The 20,484-nt window shown below is 62.3% G+C and overlaps 1 protein-coding gene across 7 annotated transcripts in view; it reads right to left on the bottom strand.

Annotated features, from left to right (window-relative positions):
• Nucleotides 1–19,450, bottom strand: part of GSE1 (Gse1 coiled-coil protein) — a 394,460-nt gene extending 375,010 nt beyond the window's left edge. For 5 of the 7 annotated variants that reach the window (XM_058709026.1, XM_058709027.1, XM_058709030.1 and 2 more), the window contains exon 1: nt 17,876–19,449. In XM_058709026.1, the coding sequence (XP_058565009.1) occupies nt 17,876–19,186 (1,311 nt within the window). In that variant the 5' untranslated portion in view covers nt 19,187–19,449. Of the gene's footprint in view, nt 1–17,875 lie in introns of all 7 variants that reach the window. The other 2 variants (XM_058709032.1, XM_058709028.1) reach the window with 1 other exon arrangement.
• Nucleotides 19,451–20,484: the final 1,034 nt, after the last annotated feature.

Here is a 20,484-nt window from a genome sequence, read left to right as displayed (position 1 = left end):
AACCAGCTGGGTGTCCAGCAACAGACGAACAGTGGTCACTCCCTGGCCAACAGGTCACTACCTGGCCCTTCCTCCAAGGACGCTCCGTGCCACGAGGACTGTGTCACGGCCGGCCCTCTGCCCTGACGCGTTCTAACTTGCCCCGTCTCCCCTACGAATCCTGCCACTGTCCCCCACCTCTCAGCTGGGGAAGTCACAGCACAAGTGGGCCGGAAGCTCTGGGTTATGGAATCACGGGGAGTTTTCATCACGTCCTTTCAGTCTCTATTAGCTAAGTTTTCAACACCAAACATGTGAGACTTCAGGGAAAAGACTCAACACTGTCAGGTAAGCTCCCTTGACCCCTTGGTGCCAACTCCTCCATCATCCCGGGCCCCTCCCTGTGCATGCTCCCACCCTCACGTTCTGGAAGCTTCCCTCAGGGTCTCGTCCTTCCAGGCCGCCATACCACACCCACCCCGAGGGAGGGTCTGAGTGTCACAAGGTCCAGGACATCTATTCAAGCTAAAAAGCTTCTCCAGCATCGCCTTGAATGCATTTTGCAGAGTCCCAATCCGCTCGGGGTGGGGTGGGGGGTGGGGGGGTGGTTAGGGACGCTCCTTCCGCGTGGGGGCCCCGTCTCAACCTGCTGGACACACGCCCCGGTGGCGCCCAGGAGGAGGAAGCCACGACGGCGGCTGCCGCGGAGCCGTGAGGCCGGGCTGGGGCGCAGTGCTCCCCCAAATCCCCACCGCGACAACGCGATCGTAAGGTCAAGACGACAGCCAGCGTTTATACGGAGCTTGCCGACTGCCAGGGACGAGGCTGAGTGCTTCAGGCGCATGAATCCACTCGACCCCCACTTTGAGGCTGATTCAATCACAAACGCTTTACAGATGAAGAAACTAAAGGGGACAGTAGTCACTTGCTCAAGACCTCACAGGAAGTGTTGGAGCTGGGATCCGTCACCTTTAAAAGTGAAATAAAAAGCATTAAAATCCTTTAAAAAAACCTTTTAATGTTTATTTATTCTTGAAAGAGAGAGAGGGAGAGAGGGAGAGAGAGAGGCAGACACAGAACCCGAAGCAGGCTCCAGGCTCCGAGCCGTCAGCACAGAGCCCGACGCGCGGCTCGAACTCACGGATCGTGAGATCGTGACCTGAGCCGAAGTCGGACCCTCAACCGACTGAGCCCCCCAGGCGCCCCAGAAATCTTCTTTTGATGTGAAGGCTCAAGACTCGAAAAGAACTCTAACATCTGTTGAACGTGCACTGCTATATCAGTAAGGGTAACAGGAACACTTGTTCTGCACCTCGTTTAAAAGCAAAGCACACTTGGGGCACCTGGGGGACTCAGGCGGTTAAGGCTCTGACTCTTGATTTTGGCTCAGGTCATGATCTCACAGTTTGTGGGATCGAGCCCTGTGTCGGGCTCTGTGCTGATAGCACGGAGCCTGCTTGGGAAAGTCTCTCTCTCTCTCCCTCTCTCTCTTCCCATCCCCCACTCGCACACGCACCCTCACTCTCTCTCAAAATAAATAGATCTATAAATAGATCGTCGGTTAAGCGTCTGACTTCAGGGCATGACCTCACGATTCGTGGGTTCGAGCCCCACGTCGGGCTCTGTGCTCACAGCTCGGAGCCCGGAGCCTGCTTCCGATTCTGTGTCTCCCTCTCTCTCTGCCCCTCCCCTGCTCACGCTCTGTCTCTCTCTGTCTCAAAAAGAAATAAAACATTTAACAAAATTCAAAATAAATAAACAGACATTTAAAAAACAGTAAAAGCAAATCACACGTAAGAATCCCCGTGTATCGCTGGTGGGGATCTAAACCTCCGCGGCCTCTCTGAAAATAGTCTGGCAGTTTCTCGAACAGCTAAACAGAGTTATGACAGGACTTAGCAATTCCGCTCCCAGGAATACACCCAAGAGAAAAGAAAATACGCTCACGCCAACACCTGTACACAAATGTTCGCGGCGGGAATCACAACAGCCGAAAGGTGGGGGCGATCTAAATGCCCACCGACGGATGGATGGACCGACGATGCAGCACATTCACACACCAGAATATCATTCGGTCGTAACAGGGCACGAGGGCAGGGGTGACCCTGGACAGCCCTTCGCTAAGCTACAGGAGCCAGCCACAAAAGGCCACGTGTGGTATGATTCCATCTCTAGAAAACGTGCAGAACAGGCACATCCATCCAGAAAGTAGTGCTCGCAGGGCCTTGGGGAGGGGAGCTTGGGGTGCCTTTCAGGGGTGATGAAAAATGTTCTACAATTAGTGGTGATGTTTGGACCATCCTGTGAATGTAACAAAACCACAGAACCGCGTGCTTTAAAAGGGTGAATTTCATAATATCTCAATAAAGCTACTGTCAAAAAAATTATTATTTTTTTTTTAAAGAATGCAACTCCCACAGGAAAAAAACTTCCCCTGGCCCCGAGGGGACACAAGGAGGTCCTGGAAACGGAAGGGCGGTGGGTTCAGAGGGTGGCTGTTCGCCATCTGGCTTTGCCCTCCCGAGTGCCACCGTTGTACCCGGGGCTGGGGATCCCATGCCCCTCACATCGTGAACGCAAGCACCCGTCGCCAGAGGAAAAGCCTTGGCTGATGGAGTAGAAATGTCCCAGGGCACCTGCGTCCAGCCTCAGCCTCCAACGTGCCCCGGGCCAGGCCCACCCCCCTCCCCAGACCTCAGGGTCTTTGACAAAAGTGAGGGCTGTCGGACTCAAGAGTCACAAAGGTTCCTCCCCGTCCTAGGAGTCTAGCTCTGAAATTTGCCATGAATGCAAAGACAAAAGAAACAAGAGATTGCAATCACGGTCACAGATAAAATATACTTTGTAGCCAAAGTATGGGAAGACACGGGCCTTTTTAACAGTAAATATTTTGTATAATAAAAAACAATACGTCGTTATTACGTGCATATGTTCCAAATAAGAGAGTCATTAACATACGAGAGACAGCTGGTTATCCTTCGCGTCTGTGGTTCTGAGATAACACAGTTTTCCTCTTCCGCGTGCAAAAATGTTTAAGTCTAGTATGTTTCTTACTCACGCCAGGTTCGATAAAGTCCCCTCCAGCAAAAGGACGTATCACCTTGACTACCAGCGAGGTCACAAGAGCAGGCTGATGGACAGAAATCACTCTCGCCTCCACGGACTCAACAGACAGAGAGGAGACCAGGCATGGAAAATGTTCCCATAAGCATTAATAACCTGGAAAAGGGCCTAGTGGCCTCACGAACATTTCATCTACACTTGCAAAAATACAGCAAGGGAGGCTGCAAGCCTAAAAGACATTGCCTTTCAAGCCCGAATGGGCTGGTTAAAAAACTTTTAAAAGGCACAGTCTCTTAAATATAAACCTTTTAGGAGATCAGCAAAATCGACACACCTCTAGCTGGACTGATCAAGAAGAAAGAGAAGGCACCATTCACCACCACCACCAAAGAAAGAGGGGACATCACTACAGAACTTACAGACATTAGAAAAATACTAAGGGAATGGAGAGAGGCGCCTGGGTGGCTCAGCTGGTTACGCTTCCGACTCTTGATTTCAGCTCGGGTCCTGATCTCGCTGCTCATGGGATTGAGCTCCGTGTTGGGCTCTGTGCTGGCAGCCTGAAGCCTGCTTGGGATTCTCTCTCTCTCTCCCTGGGTCTCAGCCCCTTCCCCTGCTTGCACAAGGGCACACAAGTGCATGCACTCTCTTAAAATAAATAAGTAAACATTTAGGGGCGCCTGGGTGGCTCAGTCACTTGAGTGTCCGACTTCGGCTCAGGTCACGATCTCATGGTTCGTGAGTTCGAGCCCCGCATCGGGCTCTGTGCTGACAGCTCAGAGCCTGGAGCCTGTTTCAGATTCTGTGTCTCCCTCTCTCTGACCCTCCCCCGTTCATGCTTTGTCTCTGTTTCAAAAGTAAACATAAAAAAAAATTCTTTTAAATAAAATAAAATGAATAAACATTAAAAAAAAAAGAAGAAGAAAAATACTACGGGAATATTCTACAGAAGTGATGCCAATTAATTTGACTACCTGCATGAAATGGATAAGTTCCTTACAAAACAGTAATTACCAGAACAGACTCAAGAAGACATAAACCTCACGGAATAATTCTCTCTCAGCACATCAAGACGGCGGCCAAGTCTCTTATCCGCTGAAGAACACAGGGTTACCGACCAGAGCAGGTTTTTAAATGCGGACAAAGCTAGTTGGTTCGGGCAGCGACGTCTCCTAGAACTTCCATTTCTGGTGGTTTTTAAAAACATATATTTAATGTCATCTCCATTCATCCCCCCTCCCCCAGCTCCTATCCTCTCTGAGACTCTGATCTTGCCGCAAAGTTCCTCAGGAATACCGCTCCCGTGGGTTGCAAGGAAACACCGTGTTCGATACACGAGGGTCAAATTTTAGCTATTTTCTCCATCCGGTGGGAGAGACGGGGCTCACACGCGTGAGAAGACCACATGAGACCACACAGAACAAAGTTATTACCGAGAGTGACCAAGCTGCATACAGACAAGTGCCTGGGGCAGCCAGGAGACAGGAGAAACTTTCAGCGGGCGGGAGTTAGCAAAGAAAGGTGTCCCGGAGCAAGAAACAGACGGCAAGGTGGAAGAAAGAGCAGACGTCAGGACACGACGGCGGGGACAAGGGTGGGGTTTCAAGCAGTAACGAGGAGCTGGGCACGCGCGTAGTGCTTATGAGCACACCCGTGACAGTGGCTCTCTCCCCACCGGGAGCCACACGACCCCCGTGAGAGCCTGATGACAAGAGTTACGGACCCTCTCCCCAGAAAAATACACGTATGTACCCGGTTCTGCACTGCGTTTTGAGGGTTGAGAAACACGTATGCGAGAAGCACGGGTCTTTGTAAACTCTCCTAACCCGGTTCCAGCGTGTTCCTCTTCCTGGGGCCCGACCCCAGCGCGGCCCCTCCCGGTTCGCCTCCCTCCACGAACAGGGTCCAGATCCCTGTGTGTTGGAGCTCCACGGCTCAGCTCTCCAGAATGAGGACTGGCGAAGGAGTGAGATGGCCCCGCAGGAAAAACAGTTACGAGCCGGTACTTGTTGGGCACGTACGACGTCCCGAGCCCCGCGGCAGACGTGCCGTGGGAAGTCCCACATCCAGAAGAGGAAACGGGGCCCACGGACGGACCGACAGACAGGCGGTCAGGTGGCAGGTGCCTGCCGGCCGTCGCCAACTGCGAACGTGGGTCGTCTCCGGGCCACGAGTCCCGGGAAGGGCCCTCCGCCGTCTGCCCGGATGCCCCGTTGCCCTCTCAGGCGGCACCGGGAGCCCAGAGAAGGAGTGACAAGACCTCAGATGGCAGGTGCCCCAGGACAGTTCCAGGTGTCGCAGCCCCCGTGCTGCCTCCTCCCACAGCTCCGTGGTGGGGTCATTTGGAACACGGCCCGGATTCCCCGCAGCCGAGGCCAAGGTTCACGGGAGGGTAACCAGGACAGGCACGACCCTGGTGGGGGCCTTCTGAGGCCAACGGGCTGCGAGCGGGGCCTCAGACGCCTCTCTCTCCTTCCCCTGCTCCCAGCAGTTTGGTTGCCACTTCTGCTGGAGTCCTGACTGCCTGCCAGGCCCCCGCTGGGGACTCTGCCCGTCACGTCCCACACACACACACGCACACACACGCACACACACGGCTCTGAGGCGACGTCCCCCAGGCTCCCTGCAGGGCCCCAGAGTTTCCCACAATGCCCCAGGGAGGTACACGGAGGCAGCTCTCCCGCGGACCCGGGCCCGGGGAGCTGGCCGGGATGCCTCAGGCCACCGGCAGGCCCCCAGCACGGAGCCCCCCGGGGAGCTCCCGACCGCGGGCCGGGCCGGGGTGAAGCCACCGGGAGGAGGACTGGGCCCAGGTTCCAAAAGGCCCACGCGGAAGCCAGCGAGGGGGAAACATTTCTCCTGCCGCCCAGAGAACTGCTTCTTCCCCCGCGTGAGCGCCGAGAAGGTCCGCCCAACACGCTGGGGACGGTCCCACCAAACGAGGAGGGGAGGGCGAGGAGCTCCGGAGCAGAGTCTGGTGAGAAGTTTCCAGAGCGTGTTCCAAGCATGCTCCGCTGAGCTCCCACAGGCTGCGGGCCAGATGCTGGGCTCCTGGGGGGTCCTGGGCTGAGGGCGGGCGGGGACACGGCTCTGGCCGCCTGACGGCGATGACATCGAAACGCAGGCACCCAGAGAGTCACCGGGAAGGGGCTTCTCCCAGACCTGCCGCCCCAACGCAGCTGGCGGGGCGGAGAAAGCGGCAGGCAAGGGTGCGTCCCGCCTGGTGCTGGCAGCTGGGTGGCGTCGGGGGGGCCGCCCTCCCTCTCGGAGCCTCGGGGGCCTCGGTTTCCAGACGGGGGAAATGCCGATAAAACGGACTGCGAGATGCTACCGGAGAGAGACGCGGGACCGCGACAAGGGCACAAGGGCACCAACGCATCAGAGACAGAACAGTCTCTCCTCCAGCGAGGAGGAAAACACGGACACCGTTAGAGGGGGGAAAAGGAAAGACTCCCCCGAGAACGCAGCACGGCCTGTGTGCACACGTCCCGGGGCACGCACGTGTGCGAGGGCACAGGATGTAGGAGAGAAGGTTGTGAACGCGTGGGGCGGGGGAGGGTGCTGGACGTGGGCAGGATGTCTGTGCACGTGGAGGGGGCCGGGGGAGGCCGCAGGAAGAAGGGCCCCTCCGGGCTCTCGCGACACCCCCCGCAAGCCGCTGTCCTGGCTCAGCGGGCCTCCAGCGACGCCCGCCCGCCTTCCGTGGGGCTGCCCGGAAGCCACTCCTTAACCCCCAGAGAAAGGTCCCTGTGTCCCGGGCACCTGGCGAGAGACGGGTAACCGGTCACCGGGGACCCGGGTTCGCCCATCCGTGGGGAGGAACCCGCAATCACACGGCACGGGAGCTGGCCAAACCAGGCCCGCGACCGCCCTACACGTTTTGTGAAGTTTGTTTACTTACTTTGAGTGAGTGAGAGAGAGAGAGAGAGAGAGAGAGAGAGTGTCCCAAGCAGGATCCGAGCTGTCGGCGCAGAGCCCGAGCGGGGCTCGATCTCAGGAACCGTGAGATTGCGACCCGAGGCGAGACCCGGAGTCGGATGCTTAACCGACCGAGCCACCCAGGCGCCCCTCGACGCGTTTCTGCCAAGGGAAGAAAATGCAGAGCTTCGAGAAGAGCAGGAGGGCGAGGGGTGACGGGAAGCAGGAGGGTGAGGCCGCCAACCGAGCCCCCTGTTGACACGCAGAGCGTGAGAAGGTGGAGAAAGGCCGCTGGGGTCAGTCCGATGCTCTGCCACCACCAGCCCAGGGCCGGGTTTCTCCGCACCGCAGGGCTGAGGGGAGGGAGTCCGGGAGCCCCCTTCCGTGCTTGGCTGGGGACGCACAAGTCCGGCGGGCAAGTCCTCAGCTCCTGCACGAGAGGGGAAGCGGGGGCTTTGTCTCCAGAACGGCACCCCCTCTCTTCCGCGGGCAACGGGCCGGGGGAAGGGGCCGGGCCGCTTTCCGCAGGGCTGGCGGGCCAGGGACATCGAGGCCACTCCACCCTGTGCCTCCGGGTGGCTCCCAGGGCTGAGCTGCTTCCCTCGGGGCGGGAGCAGCGGCCAGGAGCCCCGTGAAAAGCCCCTCGCTCTGAAGGCCCGGGGCCTCCCGTGTCCAACGGTCCCGGGACGTCGTATAATCGCACAAAAGGACGAACAGCGCGGGACTGTGAGAAAGGGAAGAAGCCAAGCCTGGAGGAATCCAGCCGCCCAAAGGAATCGGATTAAAGGAGCTGCTGCTGTGGCCAGTGGGAAGCCAGGCTCTCAGGCCAGCTGAGCCCCCACTGCCTGAAGGCTCCTCCCGGCCTCCCTTGTCCCCGAGTGCCCGCTGTGCTGTGGTCCCCAGGAGCCCCGGTGCCCCCTCGCCCCAGTCCTGCTTGGCCCGGGGATCTGGAAGGCCCACGCCTGCCTCCCACCTGCCTGCGTCTCCAGCCCATCAGGACCCACACAAGCCTCTTAAGCCCCGTCTACGAAGCCTCTCGTCTGGAAGCCGGGAGACGAGGTTTACGGGTCCGGGGCGGCCTATAAAACAGTGCTGCCGTGTGTCAATGCTCCGACCCCCCCCCCCCCCACCGAAACCCCTTTCTGGAAGCGGGTGCTTGTGCGGCTACACCAGGGCAGGGCGGGATAGAGGCCAGGTCCCTGCCAGCCCCACATCATGTCCAGGAAGTGCTACTGAAGCCAGGGCGGGGGTGGAAAGGCCAAGGCCCTGGAGCCGGACCACCCAGACCACCCAGTTCTCCCTCGTCCTGGCGTCCCAGCTGCCGCACTCACTGCTTGTAATTCGATCCCGAACTCCCAGGTTCAGGAGTCTCGGTCTCTGCGTCTGGAAAATGGGCCCCATGCCACCCATCCACAGCGCAGGTCACCCCGCCCCCCACGGTCATGGGAGGAACCCGCAGCCCGGGGAGGACACTGGCATCTTCCCCAAGGTCCCCCGCGTGGCTGGTGACAGAGTGGGGCCAATGACGGGACCCACGGAGGTTTGGGGCTGATGACCATCCATCAGTGGGCAGCCGCGGACACGGAGCTGAGACGGTCGGGTGACCCACAAGGCAGGGGTGAACCGCACCTGGCACGCGGCCACCTGTCACCTGCCCCACGTCTCCCACCATGAAGCGCGTGATACTTTTAACGTAAAACGCAACGCGGCCTGAAGATACCTTTCGAACACTGAGGCGGCTCCTACGGTATAATCGACAGTCAGCAGCAAACACGTTAAAAGAATAAAATAACATTTACGATGGCGTGACTGGCGTAGAAACTCAAAAAGGGAAGACCTCTGTGGATTCACCGCTGATTTAAAACCCGCCCAGGGACGCCTGGGGGGCTCAGTCAGTTAAACGCCCGACTCCTGACTTCAGCTCAGGTCATGATCTTACGGTTTGTGGGATCGAGCCCCACACTGGGCTCTGTGCTGGTGGCATGGAACCCGCCTGGGGCGCTCGCTCGCTCGCTCGCTCTCTCTCTCTCTCTGCCTCTCCCCCGCTCACATGCTCGCTTGAGCGGTCTCCCTCACTCAAGGTAAATAAAGTTTACAAAAATGAATCAAATAAAACCTGCCCGTTTATAGGACCCCCATCAGTGACCCCCTCCTCCAGGCAGCCTTCCTAGATCCCCACTGCCTCCCCTGCCCCCACGGGGGCCAGGTCCTGGCTGGGCCCTCAGCCCTCCCCACGCTGACCCACACACACCTGCCACGTGGCTGCATCGGGGTACCCACTCGGGAGGACTGTGGTGCCGCAGGGAAGCCTCCCAGCTCCTGTACCTCCCGGCTGTGTGACTTTGGGCAAGTGACTTCCCCTCTCTGTGCCTCAACTTCCTCATCAACAAAATCGGAGAACCTGCCCGACACGAGGGGTGGAGGCTTCCACGGGGCACCGCGGGACGGCATCAACACGCTCTGCTTGTCATCGCCATCCCCTCCCACCTCGCTGTGTCTTCATGGGGACCAGGTGGACGGACGGAACCCCAGGGCCCTTCCTCGTCACCGGCTCTGCCCCACAGCTGTCACTAACCGGTCGGCAGGGTGTCGTGGCCACCGTGGGCTCTACCTTTGAGGGGCCCTCCTTGGGCCGCGGGCTGCTCCCTCGCCCCCACTGCACTCTCACCCAACAGCCCACCAGGCGGAAACAGTCACCCCCAGCGCTGCCCGCTCCTGCCCGGGGTCCCAGCACGCCCGTCCTGGCCCAGCTGAGCCACACGCTGACCGCGACCTGTGCGCCAGTCGTCTGAGGCTGTGGCACCTCGTGGAAGAGACCCAACCCGAGCAGCGGTCTCTGCCGCAGCAGGGAAGCAACGGCACGCGGCCCGGGCGGCGGGGGCAGGGGACCGGAGCGCCACGGGACTCACGGCCAAGCCAGACGTCGGTCTCGGGGGTCTTCTCCACGCACCCCCTGGTCCTGCTCCTGCCGACGGGGCCAAAAGACGAGATGGCTACTGCTCGGCAGCCGTACAGGAGCCCAGGGGCCCAGCCAGCAGGCCACCGTCTACTCCCATTTCACAGACAGAAAACTGAGACCCAGACCGGGGGAGAGTCTTGCCTGCGGCCACTGTGAGTGCTGGCGCTCAGAATCCGGGACTTCTGCCTTCCAGGCTGGAGCGAGTCCAAAGCCCCTTCCCAATTCTTTTTTTTATTGTTTTAATGTTTATTTATGAGAGAGAGAGAGAGAGAGAGAGAGAGAATCCGAAGCAGGCTCCAGGCTCCGAGCTGTCAGCACAGAGCCCGACGCGGGGCTCGAACCTACGAGCCGTGAGATCACGACCTGAGCCGAAGTCGGTCGCCTAACTGACTGAGCCCTCCGGGCGCCCCAGCCCCATCCCAATTCCTAACACAGTCCCTCTTATCCCAGGGAGAAGACCAACTCCCACCTTCAAACTCAAATTCGACGTCAGGAGACCTAGGCTAGGAGCATGGCCGTGGTCACGTTTAGTTGGTCGACCTTAGCCGACGGGACCACCCAAGTCATACTGTGTCATTAAAACTCACTAGGGGCGCCTGGGGGGCTCAGTCAGTTAAGCCTCTGACTTAGGCTCAGGTCACGATCTCACGGTTCATGGGCTCGAGCCCCGCGTCGGGCTCTGTGCTCTGTGCTGACAGCTCGGAGCCTGGAGCCTGCTTCGGATTCTGCGTCCCCCTCTCTCTCTGCCTCTCCCCTGCTCGTGCTCGCTCTCTCTCTCTCTCTCTCTCTCTCTCTCTCAACAATAAACGTTAAAAGTAAATAAATAAAAACTAAACTCCCTGGTGGGAAGTCTGAACTGGAAGCGTGAAACACAGAGCTCCCAGGGGACCGAGCAAATCCCTGCTCCCCAGGAGAAACGCAGATACGCGTCCACACGAAAAGCTGCACGCGGACGTTCCGGGCAGCATGGTCCCCGGGGGGCCAACAGAATCAGCGCCCACGTCCGCCAGCCGAGGCGTGGGTGGGCAAAACGCCCATCGGTGCGGGGACGCCGCGCTGGCACCTGCTCTGGCCGCGGCAGACCGGGGACGCGCGCTGTGTCCGAGAAGCCAGGCACGAAAGACCGCGAGTCGCGTGGCTCCGTGTGTATGAAATGTACAAGACGTACACCCACAGACACGGAAGGGACACGAGTGCTTGCAGGGCTGGCAGGGGTGGGGGGGGACCGGATAGTGCCGGTGGCCGCACCACTCCCTGAACGAGCTAAATGTCACCGAGTTGTAGGCTTTGAAAGAGTGAATTTTGTGGTGTGTGAATTATATCTCAACTGAAAAACAGATAAAACAAAACAATGTCTTCGCAAGGTCAGGGCGCCAGGCCTGTCTGACCGGCCCCCTCCCCTGCCCTCTGGCACCCCAGCTTCCTCGCGGTCCCCTGCCCAGACCGTCCTCCTGGCTCAGGCGACAGCCCCCAGCCCTCCCCTCTCCCACTCATTTGCTCGTAGCCACGGCCCTCCCTGCACCCCATCTGGGTTACTCACTGTGGGATCCTGGGCCCAGAACAGTGCCTGGGACACAGCAGGTGCTTCATACAGACAGACTGAACAAAAGAATAGAATCCTTTCAGCGACCGGCACAGCTTTCAAGATAAAAGTCCCAAATTCCTGGGCTATGCTTACAATGGCCTCCCTCACCAGTCCTTACCGCAGCGCTGGAATCTTCTGGAAGCTTTAAAATACCAGGGGCCCCAGGGCTACCCCTTAGAGATTCTGATTAAAAGGCTGGGCTAGGGCCCAGTCACTGGTATAAAATTCAAATGGATTCAAATTGGCTCTCAGGCAAATCCCACTCCCCGCATCTAGGCCTTTGTACATACTCCCCAGGAGCACGTGACTCTCACATGGACCCGGCTGAGTCCTTTCCAGCCTTCGGACTCAGCTTAGAGAGCGCCTCCTCCAGGAAGCCTTCCCTGAACACACCAGCTTCCCACCCTCCCGCAAGCTCCCGGCAGGTCCCAGCACAGAACCCGGCACGCCGCACGACCACGGCCAGAGCCTGTCACCGCCCCCCACCCCCCACCCACGCGAGCAGCCGGGGGCAGGGCCCGCCTGACTCCACAGCACGTCTTCAGAGCACCTGCTGCCGTGTAGGTACGCAAACATCTGTCGACTTGCTGGGTGGAATGTGTGTTTCTCCCGGGCGGCCACGGACAAGAGTAGAAGCATGAGCAGGGACGAGGCAGCTGTGTCCCCGTCACAGGGCTGCCGGGATTTCTTTCAAAACCTATGCGCCTAATCAGCTCGTATTGCTGAAAAAACACACCAGCCAAGTGGCATTAGGCTGTGGGCTTCTTGGGCCCCCTGGCATAGTGTCGCCCCCCCAAAAGGTGATCCAGGAGGTTTCCTGACCCTAACGTGGGGCAGAATATCACGGGAGGGGCCCCCACATCATACCCTGAGTTTAAAACCCCGACCCCACGAGACGGGGGAGATACTGAAGGAAGGCGTAAACTTCCAGGTTCAAGATCGCCAAGGGAGGGGGTCTAACGCACAGCCCGTAACTACCGCTACTGATCCTGTATCACATACTTGAATGTTGCTAAGACAGCAGATCTTAAACGCACAGAAAAAAGAAAGAAAATAGCGACGTGGTGAGACCGGTGGTAATCGTTGTATAACATATAAATGTTTCCAACCAACGTGTTGCACCTTAAACTCGCACAATGTTATACCAATCATACCTGAGCACAGCTGGAAAAAAAGAAAAAGAAAATAAAGAAAACCTAGACTCCGGGAAGGCGCCCTCTCCTTCCTAACCCTGCAGAAGAGATGGCCGATAAATTACTCGACGTTCTACCCGCAAGGGCAGACAGCCCCGGCATCCCTTCTCAACACAGCCCCACCCGCCAGTCACACTCACGTGTGAAATGCAAACCACCTGCGACCCTTGAGGCCCTGACCTTTCATGTTGACAGACGGGGAAACTGAGCGAAGGTCACATGGCGAGAAGCTCCCTCCACCATGGCCCCCGTGAACCTCCCACTTGCGGCTACGTGGCCATCGGAGGCCAAGTTCCTAGATACTCTTCCTGGGGGCCAGACGCATCACCCCTCTCCCCGTCCCGACCAGGATAGGGACCAGGGGCAGAAAATGAACGTGACCTCCAGACATGGGTGCTTCCCCAGCCCAGAAAACGTGCCGACTGGGGAAACCTGCCCACAACCTACAAACCCTCCAAAGACAGTCACAGAGAGCTAACCTCCCAAGAGTAAGATCCCGAGAGATCTAAGCAGAGAAGGGGCCGGAAAGCTCTGAGGACTCTGGACTTCACCAAAGACGGCCACCCTGCGGCCCTGCCCCTGCCCCTCCCTGCTTCCAGGGAGGGCTGAGCTTTGGAAACCTCCTGCCTCAACCTCCTCTTTCCAGTTGCCTCCAATCACCTCCAGGTTTAGGACAAGGCGCGTCTGGAGAGCTCACTCCTCTGAGCAGATGGCTTCCAACCTGCCAAGAAAAGCACAGCCCTCCCCTCGGAGGAGGCGGTGGGAGCTTGAGAAAGGCCCAAAGCCCAGTCACTGCCCAGCTGCCGCCAGGGAGAGAGGGTGCCGGTGTCGGCCCAGCCGGGCGGCCCCCGCCCCCCGCCCACCCCGGCATCTTCCGGAAGGCTCCCCGCCTCCAGTCACCTTGCCTAGGTGTCCCACGAGCCCACACCGGGCTGGGGAGGAGGGCTGCCAGGCCCTCCCTGAAGAGCACGGAGCCGTGTGGGCGCCGAGAGCCGGGGAACAGGGGAAACAGATGTGCGTGCCGGCCCCGACAGGCAAGTGATGACAGGCGCTCTCTGCGGGCCTCAGATGTCAGCCTGGAGACAAGAAAGGGGCCGCGGCAGCAACACCTGTCTTGGGTGCGGAGGCCACGCTCTGGGGGCCGGGCCGGGTGTCCCCTCCGTGAGGGGCCAGGGTGCGGTTAGGTAAGCAGCTGCACGCCCCAGTCCCCGGAATGCTCCCCGGACAGACCGCGGGAAGAGGGCAGGGCGGCCCGCCCGCCAACTGGCTCGCAAAGGAGGCCGAGGGATCCCGCGGCGGACCTTCGGGGACGGGGGCAGGCTTGTCCCACCAGCAGTGGGAGGTCCCTGCTGCGATCTGAACACCAGAGCAGGGCTGGGAGAGGAAAACCCAAGGGTGTCACTAGTCAGCAGGGCAGAGAACGGGGAGTACAGGACGTCCGGGCCGGCCAGCGGGGGCCCTTCAGGACCTCGGGCCGGTGCAAGCTGACCTCGTGCCTCTCAGCTGCTCTGGGGGAGGGGGTGGGGCCCGTGCAGGGGAAACTAGGACCACGTCCCTCCAGGGCACTGCCACCTTCACAGCTGGAGCCCCGGGGTCTAGAGAGAGAGCCTAGAGGCTGGAGCACAGACGCCAGAGCGGGCCTCCTGGGTCCAATGCTGGTCCCGCGGTTACCAACTGAGCGACCTTGGGCCAGTCACTTGACCTCTCTGGAGTCGTCATTTCCGGTATGAAACAGAGGCAGCGGCACCTGCCTCAACAGCGTTGTGGGGAGGGCTCAGTAAGAGTGAACACGGGGGAAGCATGTGGCACGGTCTGGAACGCGGAGAACATTCTAGAAAGGCATCATCATCCCTATCACGTCCCCAGCTGCCATCTCGGGCAGCCTGGCCAGCTGTGCCCCCTAGCTCCAGAGGGAGGGACGACCGACCCCTTATCCCCAGCAGAAAGGTTGGGGGGGCAGAGGCCGCGACACCGCGGCATGCGGGCGCCGCCCAGAGACCTAACCCGGAGTCGCCAGCACCTCAGTTACAGAGAAGGGAACGGGCGTGTCCCGCGTTCCCACCGGGCACCAGCCACTCTCAGACCCCAGACCTTCCAGAGGAAGGACCACCTCGGCGTCCCAAGCGCAGTCCTGTGCACGCGGCCGGCTCAGAGGTCTGGTGGTTTACACGGCCCGGTGCCCTCCAGGAGGCGTGCACTCGGCTGGACCGAAAAGCCGCAAACGCGACCCCGACAGAGGGTGTCGGTGACTTCTTTTCTTTCCTTTCTCTTCCTCGCTCTCTTTCCCGTCCCCTCTCTTTCCCCATGTTCTTTCACACTGTTTAAAGCTGATTCACCAATGAATGAACGTTGAGCAGGAAACAACGGAGGCGTCGCGGGAGGCGGTATAGACGAGGTTCCGGAACATGCCGTTCCGGCTCAGCGGTTTCCCTGTGGCTACCTTCCAATGCCCCTGGCCACTCCCACCCAAGTTCTCAAACCACACGGCGGAGACAGACAGGGCTCAGGGGCTGGCGGGAGCGAACCCTGCCAGCCCCCGCCGGGAGTCCCGGGTCTGTTTCCAGCCGCACTGTGTTGAGGCCTCGTGCCCACCGTGGCGCCTCCGGAGAGCCCCGGCCCCGCTTTGTTTACGGTTCCGCGGGAAGTGGTATTCTGTGCCGGGCTCCGCGCCCCTCCCCCCGACACTGAAGGCGCTGCACTTGCCTCCAGATCCCCAGCGTCTGGAACAGTGCCTGGCTCAGAGTAGGCGCTCCATAAACATTTGTTAAATGAATGGCAGGGAGGGAGGAAGGAAGGGCAGGAGGCTGAGTTTCCGGCATTCTACCCTCTCACAGGCGGGAGCCGATGCTCCCCCGTCCTCCCTCTGACTACTGGAGCCGCACGGCTGCCCCCCCCACCCCGCCTCCCCCCCCCCACCCCGCCCCCCCCACCGCCAAGGCTGATGGCCTCGCCACCCACCTGGACGGCTGCCACGGCCCAGCCCTGGGTGGATCTCTTCCCGGCGCGTCCCGAGCCTTCTTTCAAGGACTTTTTCTCTCTCCCCTGTGCCTCCAACTCCAACACTGCCTCCTGTGCCTGACTCCGGGGCCTTCCGTGCAGGCCAGCCTCGTCCCCCCTGCCGTCATCCCCACTGAGCACCTCTGGTCGCCCCTTGCCTCCGTGCCTCCTCACCCTTGACCCCTCCCTCTCCACCGCACCCCGCCCGAGGACGGAGTGGGGCTCGGGGCTGGGAAGACGTAGGTTGAAGACCCACTTCAGCCACCTCTACTGGTTGTGGGACGGTCACCGATGCCACCTGACTTCCCTGACTTCTCGTCTGCGAAATGGGGGCAATAAGGCCTCCCAGGAGCAGACGCTCTGGAAATGGCGCCGAACCGCGCAAGCCAGCCAGCCTTCCCCAACTCACGCTGACCCCTTCCGGGCAGACTCCGGCTTGCGTTTTCATCCCCACGAGGCTCCCCTCCACCCCAACCTTCCCAGCTGGACTGTTTCCTCAAGTTCCTGCCCGCGAGGCCCGCGCTTGGCAGCTCATCAACTCCCGACGAGTGAGCAAATCGACAACGGAAAAACTCGCCGCGGCGTGGACGCTGTGCAGAGAGCACTCGGAAACCTCAGAGAGGGCGCTGTGGCCGGCACGCGGCACCGCCACGGAGCCCGAGACCCGCGGCCACCCCGCGAAGCGACAGCCTCACAGAGGAACCTGCCTGCCCCCTAGAACAGTCTGCCCGACACACCAGGTGGATGGGAGGGTCCCACTGGGCGCCAAGGGCTTGACCTTCCGGGGGCATCCGAATGCCCACGGCAGTCGCACACTGGCCCTCCGCGGCAGGCGCTGCGAACCTCCGCTCCGCACCAGGGGGACGAGCACAGACACGTGCTCTCACGTGCTCGGTTCCCAGGAGACGGGGCCAGATGCTTGGGGACGGCGCTGGTGGCCCAACAAACGTTTACGGAGCGCCTACTCTGAGCCAGCCACTGTTCCAGACGCTGGGGATCTGGTAGCAAGCGCAGAAGCCGGGCTCACCTCCCAAGTCCTGGCCCTTCCGGAAACCGCTTCGGATTCCCAGCAGCAGATCCACAGGCTGGACCGCTGCGTGCTGCTAACGAGGAGTCCGCACCCACAGCGGGGAGCGACGTGTGCCCCCGTTTAGAACGAGAGGCCCAACAAAGCCCCCAGTGACACCTCCACGGCCCGAAGGGGACGCGTGCAGACAAGGTAGCCTGGGCAGAGCGCGACGGCACAGAGCAAGCACCGGTCACGGGCCCCACGCCCGCGACGTGGTACCATGACAGGCGTCCGATCAAACAGGCCGGTCTCACGGTCTCTGGTGGGGATTAGGGTTCAGGGCCCCCTCGGCCACGACGGTGATCCCAACTCACAAACACCTACTTCCCCAGACCCGCTGGGGGCAGGTCCTGCCTCGGCCTCTGCAGAGGCAGATCCAAAATTAACTGAGCCCCGTCTGGCTCCTCCGGGGCAGGCAGCGTGAAGGCAGGCGCCTTATAAACAGGGCGCCGGCACCCCCCCCCCCCCACCTCCTTCTGCACAGCTGATTTGCAGCGAAGAAAGACTCTCTTCCCGCCGCGGAGGGGAGGGGGGCGGAGTCTGCTCAGGCCACTGTCCCCCAGGGTCCCAAACCCCCACGTCTGAAAACCTGGTTCCATCTGCTGTTAAGCAACCAGAGGGTCTCAAAGGACAAGTGTGAACTTGGGTGTGGAAAGCTGCAGAAGCTACACAGTGCGAGCGCTGGAGCGGAGAGGACCGTCCACGTCTGCTGCGTTTCCAAAGGGGTTAGCGCAGAGGCCTCACGGTGACCCGCGTGGCCGGACTAATTACCAATGTTATCAGGCGGATGACAGACGCGCCCCGAGCTTCCTCCGTGTGACAGACTCCGCTCGCTGCCAACACCCTCAAGTTCAGGCCCGTGCCTGCCTTTTTCCGCAGTGCCCTGTTCTGCCACAAGACCGCTCCCGGTCCCCCCCAACTCCACTCGCCTGCCAGCCCGGCCAGGCCGGCGCTGTCCCCCAAGCACCAGCCCGGCGGCCCCAGGAGGGCACCTCCCACTGGAACGCGGCACACAGAACCAGTACAAACGCCTCCCCGGCAGAGGCACAGAAAACAACACGTCTTCCTTCCCCGCTCGGATGGCAGAGGCCAAAGAGGAAACCGCCGCTTACCTTCATCGCCGGTGCCGCCGGGGAGCTCCAACCGAGGGGCCCCTGGCGGGCCAGCCCTTGGCCGGCGCACACCAGGGTCCCACACTCCACGCAGGCGCCGATGATCAGCTGCCGCCCATCGTCCACCAGCAGGCTGTGGCTCGCTCGCAGGGTGTAGAGGAACAGCGGCAGCCGGGCGACCCGCACGGCCCTCAGCCCCAGACACCGCTCCTTCTCCTGCCGGCAGAAGAAGCACACGAACGTCTCCACCCGGTACTGTCGAGACCAGGCGCTGACGGCGTGCTGGGAGCCGCGGGCCTCGTGCTGCAGCCACTGGCCCAGCAGGTCGTGGTAGCACAGCACGCAGGTGGCCACCAGGCCGGTGGAGTCCGCGGGCCTGGCGCGTGGGGCGGGCGGGTAGACGGTAAGGAACGGGAAGAAGGGCTCCTTTTCGCCCAGGCGGCCCGAGGGGTTCACGTTGAGCTGGAACTCCTTCCCAGGGCCCAGCTCGGCCCCGCAGACGTAGCAGACGGAGGCCGGGCTGCCCGGGGCCGACGCGGGCGGCTCGGAGAGGGCGGGGTCCGAGGCAGAGAAGGCCTGGTGGTACCTGCCCAGGAAGCCCTGCACGGAGGTGATAAGTTCGTCGTTGCGGCAGGCCCGGTACAGGGCCCACACGTCCTCCAGGACGCTGAAGCACTTGGGGCAGCTCCGGACCTCGCAGCGCTTGTTGGGGCCCCGGGCGTTGGGGGGGCGGGGCAGGAGGCTGAGGAAGGGGAAATGCATGGAGCCCCTGGGGGTGCCGTTCAGGATCCTGGAGGCCACGGCCCGGGCGTCCTGGGTACAATCCTCCCCGCAGAGATAGCAGGCCTCCGGCAGGGCCCCGGCAGGCGGGCCCTCCTCCCCGGGGAGCCGGCGGCCCTTGGAGGCCATGCCCGGGGCATGGCTGTTCAGGGGCACCACGTACAGTCGCTGCAGGACGGGCACGTTGGCCAGCTCGAAGCTTTGCCACTGCTGCATGAGCGAGGAGAAGCAGCAGGGGCACACCAGGGTGCTGCCGCCCTCGCTGATGGGCTGTGCCCCCGGAGGGGGGCTGTGCAGCCACAAGAAGGGGAAGAAGGGCGCCTGAGCCAACTTTTCCTGCTTCTGCACGTGGATCTGGTGCCGCGAGGCCGGGGCCAGCGGCGACCCGCAGACGTAGCAGCAGAGGCCCTCTGCTGGCGCGGCCCGGCTCTCCGGGGAAGCCCAGGGGCCGGCGCCTCCGTTCTCCTTCTCTTTGGCGCCGGCCAGGGGCTCCTCCTCGCTGGTGATGTTGATGTCACTGTCCTCGGACATGCAGTAGCTCCCGCGGCTCTCCCGGGGCGGCCTGCTCTCCGGAGGAGTCCCGGCGGCCGTGCCCGGAGGCACTCCTTTGGCGCCGTCCGCGGGGGCCGCCTGGACCGGGGGGCCTTGCCAAGGGTCCTGAACGCCCCTCAGGACGCTGGCCCGGGCCTCGGGGACCCAGTGCCTCCCGGCCGTCTTCCGCCGGCGCCTCGTGCCGGCCTTGGGCTCCCCGTCCCCGCGCGGCTTCGAGGGGACGCCCTCCTCCTCCTCCTCCTCCTCCTCCTCCTCCTCCTCCTCCTCCTCCTCCTCCTCCTCCTCCTCCTCCGCGTCGCGCTGTCCCGGAGGGGGTCCCGGCGCCGGCCTCCACTCCTGGCAGCGGCCCGCGCGAGGCCCGGGCCCCGGGGGGCCGCGCGCCGCCCCCGCCGCCGCCGCCGCCGCCGCAGCCGGCGCCCCGTCCCGGCGGGGACTGGCGGCGTCGCGCGCGGCCGGCTCGGGCTCGGAGAGGGGGTCGGCGTCCGACAGCTCCGACAGCTCGGAGTCCCGCGTCTCGTCGCCGGCCGCGCCGCCCAGCGCGTAGGCGACGTTCCACTCGCGGGGGCCCCCGGCGGCCCCGCGGCGCCCGGCCGCGCCCGCGTCGCACTGGTGCGGCCGCTTGAGCCAGTACATGCGCTTGTCCACCGGCGTGCGGGCGCGCTCGAACGCGGCCCACTGCTCGCCCAGGAAGCAGCGGCACACGGCGCACACCAGCACGCAGCCGTCGGCCGGGCACAGCTCGCGCGCGCCGGGCGCCGGCTCCTGCTGCTGCAGGAACGGGAAGAAGGGCTGGGCCGCGGCGCCCGCGCCCGCCGCCGCCGCCGCCGCCGCCGCCGCCGCCACCGGCTGCCTCACCTGCAGCTTCAGCTCCTTGCCGCGCCCGATGCCGCCGCCGCAGATGAAGCAGGAGAGCGGCGCGCCCCCCCCGCCCCCGCCGCCGCCGCCGCCGCCGCCCGCCGCCGCCGCCCGCTCGCCCACGGCTGCCATGAGCCGCTGCTTGCGGGAGAGCGGCGCCGGCCGCCCGCTCATGGCCGCGCCGCGTCCGCCCGTGCGCCCGCGCCCCCCGGGGCCGCCCTCAGCGCCCGCCGCCCACGCCGCCCACGCCGCGCCCGACGTGGGGCATGAGCGCGCCGCGAAGTTTGGCGGCGGGCGGCCGGCGCGGGCGCGGGCGCACGGCCGCTCGCGGGGGCGCCCCCCCCGGCCTGCCGAGCCCCCGGCGGCGCCGCGGCGAGCGCGCCCGGAACGCAGCGGCGGCGGCAGCGGCGGCGGCGGGCCCC

The sequence above is a fragment of the Neofelis nebulosa genome, chromosome 17, assembly GCF_028018385.1.
Source record: "Neofelis nebulosa isolate mNeoNeb1 chromosome 17, mNeoNeb1.pri, whole genome shotgun sequence".
In the NCBI taxonomy this organism is placed as follows: domain Eukaryota; kingdom Metazoa; phylum Chordata; class Mammalia; order Carnivora; family Felidae; genus Neofelis; species Neofelis nebulosa.
The sequence above is the reverse complement of the archived record's forward strand: the minus strand, read 5'-3'. Positions and strand labels throughout refer to the sequence as shown.